This window comes from Enoplosus armatus, chromosome 18, assembly GCF_043641665.1.
Source record: "Enoplosus armatus isolate fEnoArm2 chromosome 18, fEnoArm2.hap1, whole genome shotgun sequence".
NCBI classification, from domain to species: domain Eukaryota; kingdom Metazoa; phylum Chordata; class Actinopteri; order Centrarchiformes; family Enoplosidae; genus Enoplosus; species Enoplosus armatus.
The window spans coordinates 15,424,667-15,443,462 of record NC_092197.1 but is presented as its reverse complement, the minus strand read 5'-3'; the positions used below and the strand labels follow the sequence as shown (position 1 = coordinate 15,443,462).

At 39.1% G+C, this 18,796-nt stretch overlaps 3 protein-coding genes across 5 annotated transcripts; 2 read left to right on the top strand and 1 right to left on the bottom strand.

Annotated features, from left to right (window-relative positions):
- The first annotated feature begins 1,725 nt into the window (after positions 1-1,725).
- On the top strand, positions 1,726-10,318 carry rassf6 (Ras association domain family member 6). Of its 3 annotated transcripts, none has more exons than XM_070925124.1 (11): positions 1,726-1,882; positions 5,035-5,111; positions 5,348-5,426; positions 5,680-5,840; positions 6,450-6,544; positions 6,794-6,993; positions 7,132-7,233; positions 7,582-7,633; positions 7,740-7,858; positions 9,425-9,518; positions 10,000-10,318. In XM_070925124.1, the coding sequence occupies exons 2-11, from the start codon at positions 5,041-5,043 to the stop codon at positions 10,035-10,037; spliced, it is 1,011 nt and encodes a 336-aa protein (XP_070781225.1). In that variant the 5' UTR covers positions 1,726-1,882; positions 5,035-5,040; the 3' UTR covers positions 10,038-10,318. The 3 variants fall into 3 exon arrangements, with proteins under 3 accessions (XP_070781225.1, XP_070781223.1, XP_070781224.1); XM_070925122.1 differs by having other exon boundaries at positions 9,425-9,522; XM_070925123.1 differs by lacking the exon at positions 1,726-1,882 and adding an exon at positions 4,427-4,785 and having other exon boundaries at positions 9,425-9,522.
- A 1,448-nt stretch (positions 10,319-11,766) lies between these two features.
- LOC139301682 (hatching enzyme 1.2-like) lies at positions 11,767-14,586 on the top strand. Its single transcript, XM_070925126.1, has 9 exons — positions 11,767-11,835; positions 11,954-11,972; positions 12,052-12,114; positions 12,228-12,368; positions 12,580-12,697; positions 12,799-12,977; positions 13,348-13,429; positions 14,055-14,182; positions 14,487-14,586. The coding sequence occupies exons 1-9, from the start codon at positions 11,767-11,769 to the stop codon at positions 14,492-14,494; spliced, it is 807 nt and encodes a 268-aa protein (XP_070781227.1). The 3' UTR covers positions 14,495-14,586.
- Positions 14,009-17,952, bottom strand: LOC139301683 (cystatin). Its single transcript, XM_070925127.1, has 4 exons — positions 17,868-17,952; positions 15,387-15,538; positions 15,179-15,280; positions 14,009-14,936 (listed from the first exon to the last, which is right to left on the bottom strand). Exons 1-4 carry the CDS (start codon positions 17,950-17,952, stop codon positions 14,841-14,843), a joined length of 435 nt encoding a protein of 144 aa, XP_070781228.1. The 3' UTR covers positions 14,009-14,840.
- Between the last annotated feature and the right edge of the window lie 844 nt (positions 17,953-18,796).

Here is an 18,796-nt window from a genome sequence, read left to right as displayed (position 1 = left end):
ACTCAGCAGTATCATTCTGGACAACTTCTGTACTGATACTCTGACTCCCTCTGCTGACACAGACAGTAACTGCCCCTTAATTAGAATCAAACTGAATCGTGTGTAAACTGAGTTTTGCAAGCATGTTTAAAAAGATATTTTATTTATATGAGAAACAAGTGGGTACTGCCTGTGTTGCAGTCCCGGATTATCATGGACTCTTCTGGAGCTTACAGCTAAATAGCTCCACCAGGCTTCCGTGCAAAGGGTAATAACACACGGACAAACGTTTGTTGATGACAAAAAAATCTGTTGTTCATCTTTCAAAGCTGCTGCTTCAGGGTAGAGCTGTGCAGAAACTAAATGTTCTCTGTGGTTATATTACATATTGGGACATTCTATTATTATGACGTAAGAACAATTGAAGGACATCTATGACACCATTCTCTGCTGAAGTTCCCCCCAACAGAGAAACTGAAGCCCCTTTTGTTCCATTGGAGCTGCTCTCTAACCCACAGTTTTGTCCCTGTGAGGCAAGAAGAGAAAAGAGTAAAGCAGATTATCTTCATCATGTTACAAACATCAGCAAACTTCTGTTCTTTGTACTACTACTAATAATAATTCTCCACAAAGAACATAAAACCAACAGATGTATAGTGCAATAAAATACAGATTTAATTAATTAAAAACACATAACTAAACCATTCAAGAAAACGCAATTCTGAGATGATGTCTTTTTAAGGGTGATAGCCAGCTTGCCTGATCTCTTTTTTTTTTTCTAACATCTGAACAGTTGTATAGGAGGCAGGATTGGCAAGACAGCCAAGTTCACATGGGGATCAAAACAAAATCAATGTTCTGATTCTGATTCTGAAAACTAAGGCTTGAAGAGAAGGCCCCTGAGTGTGTAGAAATTTGAACTTTAGAGTCGGAACCTATGATAATAACTTGATTAATAGTAACGGATTTATTGGAGTTTAACTGAAGGGAGTCCTGAGAAGACAGACCTGTAGTTTGCTTGTAGTTGGAGAAGTAGATCTGAGAATCGACAGCACCACGTATGGAGAAGACTATGAAGATGAAGATCTCTTCAATCTATTTTACATGAACAAGGGAGTCAGATACCTCTTTAAAACACACCAGCACTAGCCACACCTGAAGGACACCTGTCCTGGTTTGGCATCGTCTGTTTGCTCTCCACCTGACCAGTTGAATCAGCATCATGCTGTCTGTAGGTTACACATTGAACCCAATTACTATGTCTGCTGTCTGTCTTCAGGAAGCCCTCCTGGATTATTCTTCTCTTTATCCTTCTGCATGCAGCTGTCATCTGCTCGGACCAGCTGCATGCCATCTATTCTTCAGTGCTGCTGCTGGTGGCCTCCCAGTTTCAGAAAGCTGTATCTGCTGAACAAAGATTTGATAGTGTGTGTCTAGGTTAATACTAGGCAAAGCGTTGCTGAAAAGGACCTGATACACTTACACAAAATTGCAATCCACATATTATTCTTACAGTTGGTAACAGCAAACTGTCAATTCACTGGTTAGCCCTCTCTCTCTCTCTCTCTCTCTCTCTCTATCTATCTATCTCTCTGTGTAAGCACACACACACACACACACACACACAGACAAAGCAGGCGAGTCATATCTGGTGTCAGTCAGCCCCTCCCTCCCAACGCTGTCTCAACGTGTCCTGCAATAATTAACCAGCTGCTGCAGTGTGTGCCACACAAGCTCACCTCCTACCACATGCACTGCACTCTGGACCTATGAACACACACACACACACACACATACACACACACACACACACACACACACACACACACACACATACAAGGTACAAGACCTCAAACATGGAGTGAACCACCTTCATTTGTTTGGAGACTGAAAGACTGGCCAGGTAGGAGTGAATATATGTTCTTTACTTTATAATCTTTCCTGTACTTTATGCTTCAGTTTGTTAATAGTGTGTTTCACTGTGAAAGTAAAAGAACCAAACAGTGCTACTTTTATCTCATAACAACATTCATTAATATGAGTTACTATGAGTTTAGTGTTAGTTATATTGTGTGAATATCAAACAGCTTACCCTTCTTTAATTGTCAGCTTCATGAAACAAGCATTAAAATTACAATTCAAAATGCATATCACTTAAGAAATTAGGTGCATAAACAGTTTATGTGTGGGTTTCAATAGCACTAATAACTGTTTCATAATTGCGATAAAGTTTATGGGTCTGCTGTACTTTACTGTTGTGCCTTTTAACAAATTAAAGTGCCTAAAAATACATGTAAAACATGTGTCAAGTCAATCAGTGTAACACAGTGAATGCTTTTTATTCAAATCGAACAGAACCCAACAGAGGGACAGAGTTTCAACAGGGGGCACTATACTAACATTACATAGTGTACTTCAGGTCAAATATGTGCATGTGAGTGAGAAGGGGGGGAGGGGGCGCGGTTGACACACAGGAAGGCAATAAAGGGAGAGGCTGGGTGTGTCACAGTGTACCTTGGCTCTTTTCCCTGCTGGCTACGTTATTCTGGCTCATAGATTTACCATGAAAAAGCTTATCTTATTGTGTACACACGCTGCAAACTGTTCCGCCCTCCACGTGAATGTGCAGTTTTGAGAAAGAGAAATTCCATATGACAACATACATATATTTACATAGCTAAATCTCACGTAGTGCCTCCCTGAATGTTGAGTTAAATGAATCTTACAAGCTACAAAAGCAAAAACCTTGGTTTTCTACTCAGCATCATGTGGTGACGGTGTAGACTTCTCGTCTTGTTCATCATTGCCAGTTGGGTTGATTTCATTCATTAAACACACATAGCAATGCTTCACTAGAAGTAAAGTGGAAGTATCCTCTATGGATCGCTGAATAAGTGGCCATGATACATGCTTGTAAAAGATCTTAACAAGGTGTTGTGTGTATGAAATCTTTGTGCTTCCAGGCTCAAAGCAGTTGATGTCCTTTGAGCTGCTGCTAAAAGAACAGTGCCTGCGCTGGATTTATGAACTCTAGCACATTATTTACTTTTCAATGTTGACCATTTATAACTAGTTCTCCTTTATTGTTTGCTTTGCTTTGACTTTTGGCATGCATGTGATTTACAAATCACACACACGTACAAATGTAGACGCACACAGGTCACACAGGTTTCTTCCACTTTTCCATGTTAAATGTTTTTTTTGGGGGGGGGGTTCCTTATCCAAATTGGCAAATTTGTGATTTGTGATATTGGACTATATGGATTAAAGTTACTTGACTTGATTTGACTTGACACACAAATACACACAGTTTGGATGTACTGGCTCCAGGGCATCTTTAAACCTGCATGTTGAGGCTTGAAAGACACACAGCGTTCTCTCACTAGTTCAAGTTAGAGATAAAAGAGGAAGACGTGAATCTTTGGACTTCATGCACAAAAACAGCACATTTATCCTTTCTACCGCTTCTTCCATGCTTTCCTGTTTGCATTTTTCTACAATGAGGTCGCGTTTTTTTAACCTTATAAAAACCTTATAAACTTTGTTAATACAAGTACATGTGCATTTCCCCAGCAACGCCTCACGTCATGTCTGTTCAGACACAAACATGCACACAGCAGTAGACGGTAGTTGAGTGCTGTGGTCTAGAGTCCTGCGCCTGGCCAAGCGTATATAAAGTGTAGTATTAGTCCAGCCTTCCTCTTCCTCAGATAAACAGGAACTAGATCTTGTACATCTTTTACATTTTACACCTTTGTCTTGCTGCTTTCACTGATTTTGCTAAAGTAAAGCTTCACTGTGCTTCATCTGTTCACCTGTTCCCTGCTGGCCAGCTCTATGTGATACTATGGCTACTTACTTAGTCATGTTAGAAAGAAGGTGTTCGAATAAAAAGTATATATGAATTCATCATATGTCAAACACATTTCACATGTAATAAATTGATAAAAGATGTGTTTTTCAGATGTTCAACATCTGTGAGATGTCACATGTGACGAAGCATATGTGATAGATTCACGTATGGGCAGATGTTGTTTTTGGACATTCAAATATTTACATGTAATATTTCACATGTGAAAACACAACTTTCACATGTGTGTTCTGAAAGAGATAAGTGCAGCCATATTAGTTTCAGGTTGATAATGTGGGATTTCCTACTTTTTTCTATAAACAGCGCATGGAAAGTTGCGTACTGCACCTTTAAATCTTGTTGTTGTTGGTGTAAAATGGTTCGTCCCCCTGTATGAGAGTGAGCTGTCAGTCAGACCGGGGAGTGGTGGGGCTGCTGGGATGACAACTGCTGAATACCTGAGATATTTCCTACCAGCAAACAGGCTGAGACAGAGAGAGGTGGAAATAGTGAAAGAAAAGGGACAAACAGGACAGGCTGCTGCTGCTGCTGCTGCTGCTTTGAGGTCATTCAGAAGAACAGGAGTAAGAGAAAAAGAAAAGAGACGAATAAAAAAAAAAAAAGAGAGAGGCCACGTGGATATCCCAACAACCTCTGTTCACAGGCACAGACTTCAGTGTCTCAAACCAAAGAGTAAACAAATGGCTGGGCCTACACTGTCATCACTGGTTACTGGGTGGAGTACTGTTATTAAATCTCTTGGAGACAAGCACAAAAAAAGAAAGTGAAAGAGTAAAGGCACAGCTAGAGAGAGTGAGAGAGAGGGATAAATATAACACAAAAACTTCAGAGAGAGAGAGAGAGAGAGAGAGGAAAGAGATATTTGAAGCACAGACAGAAGAAAGACAGGGACAAAGAAACAGAATCAAGGAGAGAGCCCTGATTTGTTAGAGAAGGTAAGACTCTAATTATATTGTTTATTTTTTGGAAGGAGTGACACCGTTGCACGAGCGTGGCGTAGTTCATTTTCTGTGCAGTTCCCTCCATGTTGACGTAAGGCTGGTCAGGTGTCCGACAGGGACACGCACGCTGAAGTACCATTCAACAAGTCCTTCAGTGTTTGTCTCAAGATGTAGCCATGTCTATGGTGTGATCACAGAAGCTGCTGCTACGAACGATTTGCTCATTTGTCTTCCTCTCTGCAGTAGCTGATGCGAGCAGAGATGAATGAAGCAGCTCGTCTCCCGGTGATCCAGGCAGGGGACGTGAGGACGCTGTCCAGGTGGGAGACTCTGCTGAGTTTTGCCTGACAGTCCAGTATATGTTATACGTATAGACATTATCAAGCTCAGTGAGTGTTGTCTTATATTCACTGAGGCGACTTCATAACATTCACTCAGGAATCTGCCATTTTTGAACCATGAATACAAAAACATTACAGTTGCATAACTTGTGTGGTGCTGCTCTGTATTTAGTCACTGTGTATTTAGTCATTCAGTGCTGTTGTGTTCACTGCAGAGCAGAGTTCCTCTCACTGCTGAGAACCTACAACTGCTTCTTAAAGGACCAGACTCAACTGCACCTCAGTTACTCCCAGGTATGTTATAAATATATTCTTAACGTTTTCTTTTTGTTTTACATCAATTCACATTTTCTCTCAGTCAGCCTTGTTATTGCCTTAAGACTCAACAAGCTTCTCTTCTCTTACACATAGGTAGTATCGTTAGGGCTCTTATTCATGAGCTCCTACAAGGCTGCTTTTGAGTTTGGGCAATAAAGTGGTTTGTTAATTGAATGTGCGACTGTAATTGTACACCGTACAGGTGTCTGTGGGTCTGTCTCTGTAACAGGGTGGCGATGGCGAGGTGGTGGTGGAAGGCTTCCTGAACATCTCCTGGGGCGTGCGGAGACCCATCAGGCTGAAAATACAGGACGATAAACAGACGATTCCCTTTGCCCCTCCGATCTCACCCGACCCTGCCAGTCCAGTCAGCCCACTCGGAAACAAGAGGTTGTTTTCAGCTTTTGCACAATAGCACTAATATTTCAACACAATACTGAGCAAAAAGCTCTGGAACCTTTGCATTCACAAGCTCAAGCTCATCTGGCCATCAGCCTCACAGATATGACAAACGGATGGGTGTTCATTGGCATTAACAAATGAAAATAGTGATTCTGTGAGATTTTTTGCTCCATCTATGTTTGACCAGTTAAAACCGGACAAAGAATATTACACAAACAAATATGGACTTCAAAGTTCTACAATAAGTAGGATTGGTAATTCATTCACTTTCAAAAGGGATAGTTTCAGAGTTTCAATATGAGCTTTGGGATTCATGAGACATGAGTGTTGTTTGACCACCTGTACCAGTAAGTGTAGTTAAAACAGTAGAGGGATCATGCTGACATTTAAACAACCCTTAACCCGGTCAGTACAACTCTCTACATGAGCAAGACTGAGTAACTTGCTACAAGTCATTTTCAGTGCATTTGTCCGTCATGGGACATACAATAAAGTGAGCTTTTAAACAGGTCAACAGTCGTGTGAATCAAATGTTTCTACATGCAGGTATTAGGATCCGCTTTAAGCTCCTGAGATCATTTCTTCTCCTCTCTGCAGGGGTATGACACGATGGGGAGAATATGTTGACCTTCACCAGATAGATGAGATGGCTGAGACGGTACAGGACGCAGTAGTCAACAATCCTTTACCAGGTCGGTTTTTATTTTCCTCCCATATCTCCATTATGTTTCTACAACAATGTCATCTTAAAAGTTCTTACTCTTGAATTACATTGTGACATATTGTATAGATTGTTTTAAGGACATACAATCAAAAAATTAAATCCTGATAGGAATCAATTTAAAGATTGTAACGATTTCAGTGTAATATATTGGTGCCATTCACACCAAATGTTGAATACGAGACATTTTACTTTTCTGTTTCTGTGTTTCACTCCAAAGGCCCAGTTGTTTATGAGTCCACCACACTGCGCCCTGTGAGGCAGAAGAACTCAGAGCTGGAGGCGGAGTCCAACCTGTTTCGCTGTATGAGTGACGCCTCATTGGTCAAGAGGAGGAGGGGTAGGGGAAAGTCAGCAGCGCAAAGAGAGAAAGAAAGACAGCATCGCTTTTCTATCAATGGACACTTCTATAACTATAAGGTAGATTTCTTCGTCTCTCTTTTATCATTCTCTTCCTGTGAACCTCAACACCACCCCCTCCGCCCTTTCCACATGTCTCCATATGTCCCTCACTCCCATCTGTACTGTACCTCACCAGTCTCTCGTTGTTTTCTACAGACCTCTATCTTCACTCCGTTCTTCGGTACCCCAACTAAAGTCCGCATCTCGAGCAGGCTGACCACAAACCAGGTCATTGAACAGCTACTAAACAAGTTCAAGGTGAGCTACTGTACACATTCTTCAAGCTGCAGGAGAAATCATAGTGATTTATGCAGCTTATGCAGCTATTTTTATGCAGCTTTATACTTCCACTCCACTACGTCTTAGAGTTTGGTGACTCTGAATGTGAATTGTTCTGATAAACTGAAGGATTAAGTGTTGGGTTGAGAAAATCATCCTACTAAAAAAGTATAATTTCACCAGTTAATCTATTATAAGTCATCAAAATAGACTAATAATCAATTTATTAAATAGAAATAACAGACCTCAGACCTTCATTGGCAAACCAGCACAAGGAGTTACGATAGATGTTTATATTATTCTTTTTTCTGTATGTTCATCCCACAGATAGAGAACGATCCCCAGGAGTTTGCTCTGTACTGTGTTCACCAGAGTGGAGGTATGCTTTATCTGTTATACCAGAGTCACACAGTAAAAGAAAGAATTAGTCAGCGTAAGACAGCATGTTGTGTGTGTGTGTGTGTGTGTGTGTGTGTGTTGTCCAGAAAAGAGGAAGCTCAGTAACAAAGACCTGCCCCTATGGGAGCGCATACTACAGGGACCCTCTGATGACATCATGAGGATCTTTTTGATGGACATGGACGAAGAGGAAGTCAGCAATGATGTGAGTGTTCTAGCCCCACCTCCCGAGGGGCTGACATAGAGTAAAAGATCCAGACCAAAACACTTGGAGATGTAGAAAGTAGTGCTGGAAAAATATTAACTTAGTAAAACTTGTTCATCCAGCTATTCCGGTGCAGCTTCATTTGAGTTTACAGATAGAAAACCAGGACATTTATACAAACATACCACAATTCAAATGAATTATTCCAGTCCATCTCTAATTTTGCGGCCACATAAATTTGAAGTATAGTCAAGTATGTAATTGAACAGACGGTAACACTTTAGATTACAGCCCGCAAGTTACTGTGTAATTAGTTAATGCATACAGGGTATCAATGAAATACTTATTGGGTACCTACATGTATGTACAAGGGAAGACCACAAAAGGTTAGGAAAATAAGAGGTTAACAATTTTGTGTTTAAGAGGGACTTAGAAATACATTACACTGTAAGTTTTTTTTAAACTACTGAGTACCTATTTAATAGTTATAGGGTATAATAGTAATATTACTGGTAACAAGGCAGAAACAATGGGGTAATAGTCATGATATTAAATTTAAATTACTTCATCATTCATTTTAGTATTATGATATACAAAAAATAAATTGCAATGTAAAACCTTTTTAAAATGGGATACTTATTATATATAGTTTGAATATATAGTTTGGATATATATACTATATACTATATATATATATATAGTTTGAATGTTTTTAACTTTATTGCTGTTGCTAGGGAACAAAATATTAGGCTTAGCCTGGGAAGAAGGGTCTGCCTTTATAGCTATAACTATAAAATTGTTTATAGTTTTATAGGTTGCATTTATGTTTTTAAATACTCTGCTGTTAAATAATTTTCCATTGTCTACCCCCTTTTCATTGTAATTACAGTGTAGTTACAGGGTACATTAAAGTTTATTATAAAGTTTTTTTTAACTAAGTGTAAGTGCTTCTCATAATTTGACTCTTTTTCATGACATAGCTGTGGTGAAAGGACAAGGAGTAAGTAATTTCCTTGGTACCCTGTATGTACAAAATATTGACACAATAACTTGTAATCTAAAGCATTACTGAAGAGACTTAAATCTTCTTGATAGTAATTGAAAATTAAGGCCTGTTTCACATCTTTAAATGCATCATAGAAAAATGTATATTTCAGATGTAGTATTTAGTAGTTGTTTAGTTTAGTTTATTGCTTACATTAGGAATATGTTTTAATTTTCTTAAGTTAATGCAGCAGAAAAGAGTAAGATGGATATTTAAATAAAATTGAACATTTTACAATTTACATTTCTTTTATCATGCAAATACAGATGTCTTTCTGGCTCCGGATAATTATTGTTATTTGTTTATTATTCATAATTGGAAGATTTACAGTCGGTAAGTCACATTTCAGTGTGAGAGCATATTGTCTTGTTTGCTATGGTCGAGTTTCTTCTGTTTTGTATTTGCCAAGACTCTTTTCTACAATCTTAATATTACCCCTATTACATATTCAGTTTATAATATTAATTAAATATGAATGTATTTAATATTCTGCTCTCCTTTCCTCTCCTCTCTCCTTTCAGGTAGCCCAGTATCTGAACTTGGAGCTTCCTATCCTGGAGCAGGTTCTGCTGAAACTCAGAGAGGAGGAGAACAGAGAGATCCAGAGGGTCATTGGCAAGTCAGTATATGATCTTATACACTTACATAAATACCTCCTTAAAGGATGCCAGTAGTTTACAGTACTTTGCTTTACAGTACTGTAAGCTATCATCTTACTGTAAGGAGAATTGATATCTACAAAGTCATAGGGAAATGTTAAAGTGCAGTAAATGAAAGGTAATGAACTGAAAAGTTTTTTTGTTACAGATCTTTGTCAGGCTTGACACTCACAATATGAAACGTCTTTATACTCGAGCCCCAGGCAGCGACAACCAATCAATCATTTAGTTTGACAGTGTGCAGTTCACGACCCTCTCTTGCATGACTTCATTCTTCTGCCCACCTGTCCGACAGGTTTTAGATATTCATTTCAAATTGTTTGAAAACAAAATCACTGTAGTAACACTTTTAGAGCAGATGATGGCGCCAATATTTTAAATTACCTTTTATTTACTGTTTTACTCTGTTTTTGTTTTTGTGTGCGTGTGTGTGTCAGGTACCACCACCAGCATAGACTCCTATCCCACATGCTGAGCTGTAAGACGTCACCTCACATTGAGACTAGTGTCTGACGACTGCTGATCTGATCACTGACACTCTATACATTCTGTACACATAAATACAATATGACATACTGACACCAGATAAACAACAAAGAAGTAACAAAACTTACAAACTGAGTTACTTATATCATTTTTAATCACTGTATTCCCTCATAAAATAAGTACAAGATAACATTGTAAGATGCTGCTGTAAATACCTGTAAATGAGTGTTGTGTGTTCACTAATAAATGTAAGTTGTGGGACCAGCATGACCTCTTGTTTTGTGCTGTTTGTGGAGTACGCCGCTGGAATCTTTCAGATATTAGGTATAGTCAATGAATTAATCTACATAAACAAATGTATGAATTGTTTAACACAATTTGAATGTAAATAATTTAGTTAAAATATAGTAAAACAATGATTACCAACCTGGATACGTATTCCTTTAGGTTCTGTGGTGCCAAGACTTGGAATAAGTTTCCCTTTTGCACCAAAATAAATAAATAGATGATTAAATAAAGAAAACTGCTTATATGTGGAAAACACTGTCATCCTAATAGTTAAATAATGGCGGAGTGTGGAGTGAACAGTGCTGCTGCCGGGGCTGTTTAGTGGCAAAGACTTTATAAACGCTTGCCAGCCCACCAGACAGCCTCATATTACCCAGCCAGAGTGTAATTTTCCTCTGACATGATGAATGACCAAATGAGAATAAATGCTAACTGGTTGTTTTATTGAAGGATAGAGTTTCCATGTGATGTCCGCCAAGGAGCCCAAAACTAGCGTCCTTTTCAGAAATGGAAAGAGTGTGGCATGGCATGGCTTTGCTGTTGGAGATGTGGTGGAGATCCACAGATGTTGGTTGGGATGGATCCCCATGTCAAAAGCAAATCCAGTCTCAGTGCTTGTACATTACATTTTTACACTGTACATTTTTACCTTTACTGAAATGCTAAATGACGACATAAAAGTCTTTAAACTGGGCTTTAAAACTGAGGGAGGAGGTTGTTTTTCTTAAATAAAATGTTTTTAGAAAAATAATCTCTGCTCAGTGAGACTAATTAACCTGTTAAAATGTGCATTTTGTGCAATCATCATAATAAAAAAAGTAATTATTGTAGGTAATTTGGAACCTTGAGAAGCTTTTCCTCCTTTATTTTTTAAATCTTTACACTGAAATTGTTTATACTTATACTACTAATACTTTTACCTTAGCTACCGTCAGACAGCAGAAGCAAAACTTTCCAATTAAAAGACATTTGAAACCTTTGGGTGTAGACGAGTGCATTATGTGCTGTTTATATTTTGCTTCTTGTGTTCACTGTGGATTAGGTCCTCAGTAACTGTGTCAAATTACTTCAGTAAAGAAAAGCAGCTTGTCCATATAGACCTGATGCATTATCAGTGCTTTCTGATTAAGAAATCAATTACATACACACACACACACACATATGTACATGTATATGTACATACCCATTTCACATATGGAGCTTTTTAGCTTAAATTTGCAAAGCCTCGTCTGACTGCCACCTGAAAAGGTTCAGGGAGTTTCCTGTTGGAGCTTATCCTTTCATTTGTTTAGGGGTCAATGTATTGCCTTCACAGTAAATCTGTTTACAATTCCTCCCTTTGCGGCTGTATATAAGCAAGACTGCAACAATGCCAGCCAGCAGTAATCTTCCCGAGCGTCTCCATCCAAACAATCTTCACCGCAAGGAAGATGAACCTGAGTCTTTTCTCCGCTGCCCTGGCCCTGCTGCTGGGCCTTTCAGCTCAAAACAAATCCCTGGTAAGACAAATTCATCTCTCTATAACAGTTTTTACTTGGTTTGTTAATGTTTAAAGGTAAGTTAAGTGATTCTAACAACTACTGCTTGCTGCTTATCATTCACTTTGTGTCTCTGCAGGTGCGGCCACATGAGGAAGGTAACTGATTTTTCTCACCGCGGGTGTTTAACACATTTTATGGGCCTTCATGTTTGGTAACTGAGTCACTCAATTTTAGGTGTGAAGACCAAGGAGCCTTACCATTTAGACATAACTTCAAAAATTCTGCAGGCAAATAAAGGTACGGTTGATTTATTCAGGGAATGAAATTGCTCACATGGTGCCAATCAGTGTATTCCAAGTGTGAATGTGTACATCTATTTACCGTGCTGCCCCCGTGTTGTCTTACTCCAGGCATCAACCACATTTTGGTGGAAGGTGACGTTGCTCTTTCAAAGAAGAGGAATGCCATGAAATGCTGGAGCAGCTACTGCAAATGGAAAAAATCCTACAATGGACTGGTTGAAGTACCCTACAGCTTCAGTGACTACTTCTGTAAGGAATCCACTCATAAGAATTAATACAAGCTTAACAATTTCATCTTGAGGAAGTAGCTTTAATTGCATGACAATTTTCCATTTACACTTTGACTTACACAAAAGTTCAATTTCTTGGACTTTTTAGAGATAGATCAAGGATGTTTGACCATGTATTTATCATGTAATCTGATGCCAATAAATTGGCCTTTATCTTGTTTTCATGGCAGATGACGATGAAAAGGCCTCAATTGAGAAAGCTATGGAAACCTTCCACAAGAAAACCTGCATTCGCTTCGTTCCTTATAATGGCCAGTCTGACTACCTCAAAATTGAGAGTGAGCTTGGGTGAGTGCAGAGGGAGTGGAGGTGATGGTAAGTGTAGCGTATACACCAGTTTGTCAAGATCCAAACCTGTCTCTCTTGTCTTTTTTTTTCTTGAACTGCAGTTGCTGGTCCACTGTTGGCAGAGATGGAGGGCAGCAGGTGGTTTCTCTGTCTGTGTATAGCTGCCTCGATCATGGGATCATCCAGCACGAGCTCCTCCATGCGCTCGGCTTCCACCATGAGCATACTAGGAGTGACAGGGACCAGTATGTCCGGATCAACTGGGAAAATGTCCCAGGAGGTGACCTCTGAGCCCCGATGCAGCTGCACAGTTGCGATATTCAATATTCAAATATTTTTCTTTTCTTTATCATTTATATGGAACTGGGAACAGTTATACACACATATACTCACATATATACATATTTATTAACCTTTTAGAGTAAAGGGAAGATATAATTATACTTCTATATACATTCTTTCTAATATTTAATGTGATGTATGTATATTAAAGTGGAAAAAACATGTATATTAGAGTGTAATCGAGTGGCCTAGAATGAATTAGGCCTGTACGGCTCTTTATTGTGTATACAATTTACTTCAAAAACTCTGACCGTCACTGTTTTGTTAGTTTTTGTTTTATATACTGTATATTTTGTTTTATTCTACAGCAAATGCCTTCAACTTCCATAAAAAGGACACCAACAACTTGAACACACCGTATGACTATTCTTCTGTTATGCATTACGGAAGGTAACTTCTCTTTATGTCATTAATACTACTATTGTTAGCAAGATATTTGATTTAGTTTGTTTTTATTATCAGTATTTTTCATGTCGTCAGTGTCCTGCAAAACATTTGAACCTATATCATTATTATTATTTTTTAATTTTTTTGGCCACTGAGGGAAATAACTGGCTCCTTAGCTACTAAATGCTGCACAATCAGTACTAGCTAGTTACTAACTTTGTCTGCCTTCTGTTTGCCGTTGGAAAGGTAGCGTATAGTGGTTACCAGAGCTTTTTTTTTTTTTTTATGATGACAACAGCTGCCTGCGTCTGAAACGGCACCAATGAGAGTGCTGAGAATGAACCAAAACAGTAAAGTTGTGGCCCGGAAAATTAAAACAATGTGCTGAAAGAGGCTGAAACGCTCTGTAGAGCTGAGGGGAACTGCAGAGTTCATCAAGTCAAATCACAGTATATGAACTGTAAACAATAGGTGGCAATGAAAAGAAGAAACCATTTCTATATTTTGATATAAAATGATATGATATTGATATTTGACACTGAAATGTTCCAGCACATTTATAGATGAAATAAAAAGGGACAATTTTCCATCAGTATATCATTTTATTTTATTTCATTTCTTTCTCTAGGACTGCCTTCGCATCAACATTCGGAGCAGACACCATTACTCCCATTCCAGATTCCTCTGTGCCAATTGGCCAGAGGGATGACATGTCTGATATTGATATCCTCAGGATCAATAGGTTATACGAATGCAGTGAGTATAGAAATCCTTAGAGATACAGTATAATCCGCTGTCTGTCCTGAAAGTTATTAAAATGTATTTTTATGGCTTTTCTGCTTGATTGAATGGAAGGCTTTCTGGAGCTGGAGAGAGGGGTGACATTCAGGAGACATTATTCAAACTAATAGCGTGCATGCAATGTAAACTTGTGACTTTTCAGTTATCATTGTGGATTTAAAGGTTTGAATTTTGAGAACAGATTAATGCTTTGAAGTCACAATGCATGATGAAATGTAGTCTGGATTCTTTGTTATGATTAATCTCGTATTCTTTTCAGACGTTTGAAAGAAAATGAAGACAACTCCGCTTTCACAAGATACCGTGCCTCCAAAACGTGATGTGTGCAAACATATTGTTGATACATTTATATAAAAATCCCACCAATTCAATAAATGTTGATACAAAATGAATGTGTTTCTTTACATCTTGCCTACAACACCTTTAATCATGACTGATGACTATTTTAATCCCTCAAGTAAGCAACAATTTGTTTTTAATTATTAAGCTATGATGATATTAAGCCACCGCTTAATATCATCTGCATGACATTTTTTCTGAAAGAAAACCCCATCAACATTGTATCAAAATGTGATAAGGCTATAGAGCTAAAAAAGTTTTGCCTATTAAAAAGTTAAACCTTCTCCACATGTTTCTTGCACTTGTATTCCTGCAGTTCATGTTTCTCGTCTCTGGGGTCGAACGTCACCGTAAAGTGGCACTTCACATGCTGCAGAGGGAGAAACACCAACAGCTATCACATTGGGAAATCCCCGAAATCAAACTAACCGTAAAAGGCAATGGGTCATTATCAGCCTTTGTAGTATGAGAGAATATAAAAGCATGAATGCAAACGTTGAGTGCAACACACAGAGCTAAGAGTGGATGTGTTGACATTGTTAAAACAGTGTGAAAAAGAATGATTGCTGAGTTCAACATCATCAACTTCATAAACACACAAAACAGATTTACCTTTTTGTCAAGGCTGCAGTGGTCCAAGTCGTGGTTTTCAGTCTTGAGACACTTGGTTTTTCCCAGGACTGCGTCAATCTTAAAGTTGATCACGTTGGTCACCTAATCAGATGAGCAGACAGATGTTGCGATATTATAATAGGACTGCATGGTGTCGACAAGGTGTGCTGCATGTGAGGTTCCTTTGTCTCTGAAAGGCGAATCTAACCTGACTCTGAGCTGCGCTGATGGAGACCAGTTTGAACATCTTCTTGCTCTTGGAGCGTCCGTTGAACATCTTCACAGCATGTCGGGCTGCCTCCTGAACATCGGCTGACTCTGGACTCCTCTCAGACCAACCCCCCAGGAGAGGCACTTTTCCTATGAGGAGATTAAACACAGACACAGGGTAAAGTTCACTTAATTCCATGAAGGCTATTGGTGGGACAACAAGGATTAAGTGACATGTACTCTATGTTCTCAGTAAAAAACAGATCATTTAAGTGGCACAACATAATACACTGAATTCACACAGTCATACACATAAACATGTACATTAATGACCTTGTGCAATTAAAAGCACAACCATACTCATACGCTGACACCAACACAGGCAAACATAATCAGTCTGCTGTTAACTGTTACTATTGCATGTGTTCCCTTTGGGGTTTTTATGCTCCTTCATCCTGAAAATGGGCTGTTTCAGTCCAGAACATCAGTCAAGGACGTGGAAAATATTAGACCACCAAACCCTGGAATCAGCCAGTTTAACGCTAACACTTGTTCTGCACTGCCAAACCCTCTTCACTACTCTGCCAAACCAAGACTCAATCATCAGGTCAAGGATATGAAGCAGGTTTTCACAAAGAAAGAGAAGCAGAATTTAGAGATAATAGTTGCAGCCTCTTTATACCTTGGGTGGCCCAGCCAATCTAAAACGATTTTATTTCATGCTGTAGCAGTTTTTAGTGGCAAAGCTCTAGGGATAGTAATGTTGGTCGGTCCACAACTTTGACTTTTGGAGCTATTGGCTGAATTGCCATGGAATTCTGCAAAGACATTCATGAGGATGAGGATGAAGCTACTGACTTTACTGACTTGACTTTTTCCTCTAGCGCCACCATGAGGTTGATATTTCTGTTTTTTATTGAAATGTCTTGACAAAAATTGGACGGATTGCCATAGCATTTGGTACAGATATTCATGGTGACAAGAGAATGAATCCTAATTAACTTTGGTGATCCCTTAGCTTTTCCTCTAGCACTACCAGGAGGGTGACTTTTGTGGTTTAGATTTAAATTCAAACAACTATTGAATGGATTACCATTACATTTGTACAGATATTCATGTCTGACTGAGGAATTTTGCACTTTTTATCCTTGTGACGCCATCACTTCAACATTTGGATGCTGGATGCTTGAATCCTGTTTTTGCTGCCATCTAGCAGTTGCTGCATGTTCCATCACCACCCTGTTAAGCACAATGGTTCATTATGCAATATAGTCCAACGACACATTGAAACTGGGTGTATTCAGTGGTGTAACAGACCACACCCAGCATTGTAGTTGGAATATACATACTTGAATATACTTAAATACTTAAATAATGCTACTGTACTGACTTTATATTTTGTCCTGTTGAGCACTGACAGTATATTCCCTGAATCTGTTTCTCTTCTCAGCAAAACCTTTTCACTAACAGAAGCCACTGATGTTGGACAAATTTAGTGAATCGGTACTTAGTGACCCTGATGGATTATTTTTTATTTCCAAACCAAAGTCCACTCTGCCAAATGAAATAGCATCTGACCAACGACAACTTTCTCTGACTGCTGAGCCAAACTTTCTGACTCACCGTACCCAACCAGACAGCAGAGCAGAGTCACTGTCTGAGTATATAAATGCACAACTTGATTTGCCATTGTGTCATACAGGCGCACACTGCTGGAGAGAAATTCAAATGCCCATGCTATACAACTGGTTTTTTTATTGTTCAAAATAATTCAATCACTTATTGCTGAACTCAACTCTATTAATAGCCAAGGTAATCACGCACTAGCAATAACTGATTAAAGTAATTGCCACTGCAGGTTTTTCAGTATTATATGTGCTTGTGCTGTCCACATAATCCAGAGATTACATGATATGTTAAACATTGGAATCTCAATGTCACTTGGTTATGTTATATGTTATATGTTATATATATGCTATATATTAGTTTTCTTTATTTTCCATCAGGCCTTATTGGGATGCTCACCAGAATTCAGGATATGCTGTTCCTAGCATTTTATCTCTGGTTACATCTTGACATTAATTAAGGTCACCCATATAAGAGTCATCTGGATCACAAGAACAGAGGTACAAATTGTAGTGTAACCAGCAGGGCAATGACATCAGGACAGTATTATAAGTCATGTTAACTAGTAGTTGTGGAGCTTATAGGGATGCTTTTCAATCTTTAGATTTGTTTTTAAATTCATTAAATTAGCCACATTATTAATGTGCTTGTAGCTTTTGTCACGAGCCTGTTTGTTATTGTTGTTTCATGTAAAGACTCAGTTATCAGCTTTGTTAGTATGTTCTCCCAAAGAAATGAGTCGGAAAGTAGGTCAGCTTATTCTCTGTCTTATGATATTCTTTTTATCCTGCTTGCCTCTCTGTAACTCTCCACACTCTACACTCCCATTTCTAATCCATATATCAGTACTTACTTGTTGTGATGACTTCCTCCACGGGCTCTCCCATACTCAGTTGGACAAGTGACAGACATATCAGCGCTGACAATGGAAGAGACATCTCCACTTATTAACCACCACCAAACTGAGCTGTGGAAAGACTGGTGGAAGATGGACGTCCGAAAAAAGGCTTCAAATGAGCAGGACGCTTTACTTGAGCTGGTGATGGTGTCCAGGTCCACAGAGAACACTGTAAAGAAACAGAAGCATTGAAGAAAGGTATTGAAGAAAAGTCCATTTAAAATACTGTAAGAGAGCAAGAAAGTGCAGTGAAAAAGGGCAGATACAGGAAAGGCTAAAAGAGAGAAATAACATTACAACTCTTTGCCTCTGTGATACTGATGAAACAGGAGTTCACCTTGTGAATGCCGGAGCAACAGTGAGACAGACTGAGGGAAATAATGAGAGTGAGCGAAAGAGAAAGAGGGAGGGTGTCGTTAGTGAATGGCAGGGGCTGTTCAGCATTTAAGCTCTGGAATGTTTAGCAAGCCAGTGAAGACCCGCCCACCCGCTGCCTGGCAATGACGCTATGAAGGCATTTAACAACCATCAGCGGCTTTGGTGCATGTGTGTGTGTGACAGAGGGTGTGTATGAGACTGGGTAGGTGGGAGGGTCGGTGTGGACGAGTGTCAGATGTGTGCCTTTGTGTGTGTTGCATTCACATGTGTTATGTGGGTTGGGTGTATAGCCTGGCTGATGTGATTTTGTGATGTGACTCAGCTGGTTACACCTGCTGGCAGGTAGTGAGTCACTGCGCAAACTATAGCACACAGCAGAACCTCATTACACACCAGCTCTAGGAACATCAACACCATGTCCAGAACAGTTGTTATCATGTGATAAAGGGTTTAAACTATTCTGATAGCATTGAATAAACGCACAAACGTCAGCGAGTGGAACTGAG

Bases quoted from the DNA above. Each gene is read 5' to 3' on its own strand.
- LOC139301683 (XM_070925127.1), bottom strand. From the start codon at position 17,952: ATGTCTCTTCCATTGTCAGCGCTGATATGTCTGTCACTTGTCCAACTG. The intron at 15,539-17,867 runs GTAAGTACTGAT...ATCTCCTCATAG, and splicing joins GGAGGAAGTCATCACAACAA to GAAAAGTGCCTCTCCTGGGG. The intron at 14,937-15,178 runs GTAAATCTGTTT...CTCCCTCTGCAG, and splicing joins ACTGCAGCCTTGACAAAAAG to CATGTGAAGTGCCACTTTAC.
- LOC139301682 (XM_070925126.1), top strand. From the start codon at position 11,767: ATGAACCTGAGTCTTTTCTCCGCTGCCCTGGCCCTGCTGCTGGGCCTT. The intron at 12,115-12,227 runs GTACGGTTGATT...GTCTTACTCCAG, and splicing joins AATTCTGCAGGCAAATAAAG to GCATCAACCACATTTTGGTG. The intron at 12,698-12,798 runs GTGAGTGCAGAG...CTTGAACTGCAG, and splicing joins AAAATTGAGAGTGAGCTTGG to TTGCTGGTCCACTGTTGGCA.
- rassf6 (XM_070925122.1), top strand. From the start codon at position 5,041: ATGCGAGCAGAGATGAATGAAGCAGCTCGTCTCCCGGTGATCCAGGCA. The intron at 5,112-5,347 runs GTGGGAGACTCT...TGTTCACTGCAG, and splicing joins GACGTGAGGACGCTGTCCAG to AGCAGAGTTCCTCTCACTGC. The intron at 6,545-6,793 runs GTCGGTTTTTAT...TTCACTCCAAAG, and splicing joins AGTCAACAATCCTTTACCAG to GCCCAGTTGTTTATGAGTCC.